Source organism: Parasteatoda tepidariorum, chromosome 5, assembly GCF_043381705.1.
Source record: "Parasteatoda tepidariorum isolate YZ-2023 chromosome 5, CAS_Ptep_4.0, whole genome shotgun sequence".
In the NCBI taxonomy this organism is placed as follows: Eukaryota; Metazoa; Arthropoda; class Arachnida; order Araneae; family Theridiidae; genus Parasteatoda; species Parasteatoda tepidariorum.
In genome coordinates, this window is record NC_092208.1 from 39,571,273 (window position 1) to 39,575,220 (window position 3,948).

General features: G+C 25.6%; 1 protein-coding gene across 1 annotated transcript in view; it reads left to right on the forward strand.

The window, feature by feature from the left end:
• The window catches only part of LOC107444602 (uncharacterized), a 13,864-nt gene extending 10,232 nt beyond the window's left edge, over positions 1-3,632 (forward strand). The window contains 3 exon segments of the mRNA XM_043041083.2: positions 339-414; positions 2,764-2,850; positions 2,853-3,632. Of these exon segments, the coding sequence (XP_042897017.1) occupies positions 339-414; positions 2,764-2,850; positions 2,853-2,983 (294 nt within the window). The 3' untranslated portion in view covers positions 2,984-3,632.
• Positions 3,633-3,948: the final 316 nt, after the last annotated feature.

Here is a 3,948-nt window from a genome sequence, read left to right on the forward strand (position 1 = left end):
TCGTTGTGTTATTGAAATATATATATCTGTGTGTGTTTGGTGTTTGTGTATGTATTGCCCTGAGACTCTATCTGAAATGGACAAAATTTAGAAAGATAAGATACCTCAAAACTGAATTTGTTTATAAAAAGAATATTTCACAGAGGTGGCAATTAATATTTATTCTTGTTTTTTGTTAATTGTCCTGTTTTTTTATTAGCAAAGATAAACTATAATGTAGGCATTCTGTAATAAAATAATTGTATTATTATTTCTCTAATTTATACAAAATGTGCCTTATTTATGTGATGTGTTATTGTAACTTAAAGATTTTCAATTTGTTGTTTCATTTTCTTTAGATGCATAAAATTCGAGAATCGTTTGTAGAAGTTCTCAGAGAAACTTTTCCTAATCTTGGATTGGTATATTCTATTGGTGAGTTTTTTTATTGATATGAAATGTGTTTTGATAAATGTTTCTCTGTTCTATGTTCAAAGTTGACAACTGAGCATTTTTCAGCTCGATTTTTATAACATTAAACACAAAAATAAAAGTTATCTCAACCTTTTTACCTATGTTACGTTTCGTTGACATAAAAATCACTGTAAAAATGTATACATTATATGGTTGGATTTTGATAAATTTTTAAGCATTAGCTCTTCTTCAATGGCCCTGTGTGGATCATGGCTTTCTCGAGGAGTCTTTTTTGGGCATTTCCCTATTTGGTGATTGTCTTTCAATTTTTGTTTTCAGAATTTCCACGTCTTTTTCGAAACAGTTGATCCATCTAAAGATATATCTGCCTCTTTGTCTAATTCCTATAGTCTTAGATAGAAATAGTTTTCAACAATTTTGGTCTTCCTGCATTCTAGCCGTATGTGCAACACACTTTATTCTTTGGATTTTCAAGTATTATGTGTCATCAGGCTCTTTATATAATTCTAAATTTGTTCGCCTTCACCATAAGCTGTCCACCTGTGTTCTACCACAAATGCTTAGCCCTTTTCTCTTGAAAATTGCCTATGCCTCCTCATTTCTTAAGGTTATAAATATTAGTTAGTAGTTTAAAATCCATCTCAGATTTCACAAAGAATAATTTCAATTTTCAGTGTTGTACAAATATTTCGAATAAACTAAAATACAAATGTTATCTTATACTTTTTACATAATTATGCATAAGCAATGGTATTAAAATTTAAGTCCCGATTTCTACAAGCCATTAATTATTTGTTACTTTATGAATGTTAAATATTTATAAGCAATTTTATAGGATAAAATAATTCTTAAATCTTTTATTACATTTTATATTTATTTATAAATAATGCTCAGTCTAAAAAGACTTTATTTTAAGTTTTCGTGTAATTATAATTATAATATGAGATAAAAGAAAATTTGTTTATGTTTTAACTCATTAAGGATAGTGTTAATGTGGGAGTGAGCTTTTTTGGTCAGACTGGCGGGAGACTGGTCCTTAAGGTGTTGAAATTAAATTGTTATTGCATTTTATATAAAATCTGTACACATGAAAATTAATTTGAAATAGTGATGATAATAAAATTGATTATAGCCTTAATAAAAATGTTAAAATTAAAAAACTAATTAATGTAAATCTTAATTTTGAATATTCATTTCTCAAAGTTGAAAAAAATTTATGTCCTTAATTTTTTGTGTGTAAAGTATAACTTAAGTTTTAATTGAAACTTACTAATTTCAAAGTAAATAAAATATCACAATAGATATTTTATTTCTGAATACGCAGTAATATTCAGTTTTAGATGTTAATAAGTTTAGTCATTATTGAAAAATAATCAAAACTTAGCTGTATTATTGATAGGTACAGAGAAATAAGTTTCAGAATTTAAAAAATATGTGTTAAAGCTATTTCTAAGAATGTATAGTAAAAAAAAAATTAGAATTTTCTTCATTAAATCTATTTGAATTTACCCCAAAAAAACTTTGTCGAAAATACCTTTCTAAATAATACTTATATTAATAAATTAATATACTTATTAAATATAATAAATTAATAATCAAATATACTTATATTAATAAATTAATATTTGGCAAATGTGCCAAATACCAAATAGTGTCCAAATATTTGCTACATTCCTATTTTTAACATCAAAATTATGTACAAAAATTAATTAAATTTTGAAAGACTTTCATATATTTTATATTTACTTTTAAAAATTAATAAAACTGTTCATAAGCTTAGAAGACAGAATACAGAAGTTCTTTCTCATTTATGTAGTGTGCCTAAATGTTACTGAAATTCATTACTTAGAAAAGAATTTATTAAACAAAGTTAGTTTATTCTTTTTATACCCTAGTCACAGTTTGGCATCTACCTATAATTGAAAAGAAGTTTGTCCCCATTGCTGGGTAGTCTTTAAGCTCTCATTCATCAGCGATGGGTGAGCACTGATTGTTTTGTACCGAAAGAAGCAGGCATGTTGAAGAGCATTAATTTGTAAATAATACTTATTACTCCTGGCAGTAATACTTCTTTGTTAATAATAATGCCCTGCATACTCCATCAACGTTTATTTATGCTTAAAACTTCTTTGTTATAATACCTAATACTTTTTTGTTAACAATACTTAAAACTTACCTTCTTAATGAAGATATTATTTTTTAACATATCAATTATATGTATGTTCATAAGTTTTCATTAATATGTATTTCAAAAGGCATTCCTGGTTTCTAGCCAAGAGTAACGTTTGAAACCTTTAATGTTTTTTTAACTGTACAGAATTGTCTATATTGTCTATTTTAATATTTTAGGTGGACAGATTAGTTTTGATTGCTTTTCTGCTGGTTGGGATAAAACATTTTGCCTAAATTACGTTGAGAAAGATGGTTTTGAGAAAATATTTTTTTTGGTGATAAAACTTCAGAAGGTGGAAATGATTATGAATTATTTCATGATAAGAGAGTTATAGGACATACTGTGCAAAATCCTAAAGACACTATGATCCAATTGAAAAAAATTTTCTTTTCTTAACAACATGTTATTGTCATAATTTATTTGTGTGTTTTATAATTATTATTGTCTAAAAACCTTGCAATTTTGTTCATAATTTTCCATTCACGATTTTTAAAAAAAATATTTTGCAAGTAAAATTGAACTTTTCAAATGTTAATAATGAAGATGTCAAAAATTTTGTTTATTTATTTAAAAGGAAAATTTTTAGTGTTTACTGAATAGTATTACAAGCTACTTAACTTATATGTACCCCATGTATACAAATCATTTCCTATTCCTTTAACCATCAAAGCAAAGTTATTATATGAACAATGTTAATTTTTGGTATTAAGTTTTCATATTTTCAATTAGTTGATTTTACTTAGTTAAAAAGTAGTATTGAAATAATATAAATCCTTAGTTATTATTAGTATTAATTACAAAGGATAACTTGGTTACTGGGTAAGTTATACTATTTTCTATTGGTAGTCAGCATGCTAATTTGGTTCATTTTACAAGTGTGAATGAAATATTGGCCATGCCCGTTGCATTGAAACAAAACAATTAGCATTGAAACAAAAATCAATATAAAAAAGTGATTTCATGTTTTGTTCATTTGTTTTTATTTATTAATATTAAATAATTATTTGGGATATTATTCCAAAATAATCACTTGAGTGTTGAGTAGGTTTTACTNAATGAATTATCATAAGATGATTTTTTGTGTAAACAGTGTAGTCTATGTAAACATTACAACATTTCTATATGCAGAGCTTTTTCTTTACATTTGGAGTTTTAGATACTTAACTTTTTTTTCACAAGTGCAAAGTACCAGTAATTGCAGGGAATAGACTTCTGGTGCCTTATATTTTATCCAGTGAGCTTGTCTTTTTTAAATAATGTCTGTCATCTAATCTAAAAAACAAATGTTGGCAATGAATAAACTAATTTGAAAATAAATGTACTGTATTTTAAATAAAAGCATTTAATTCATGAATTCGTGT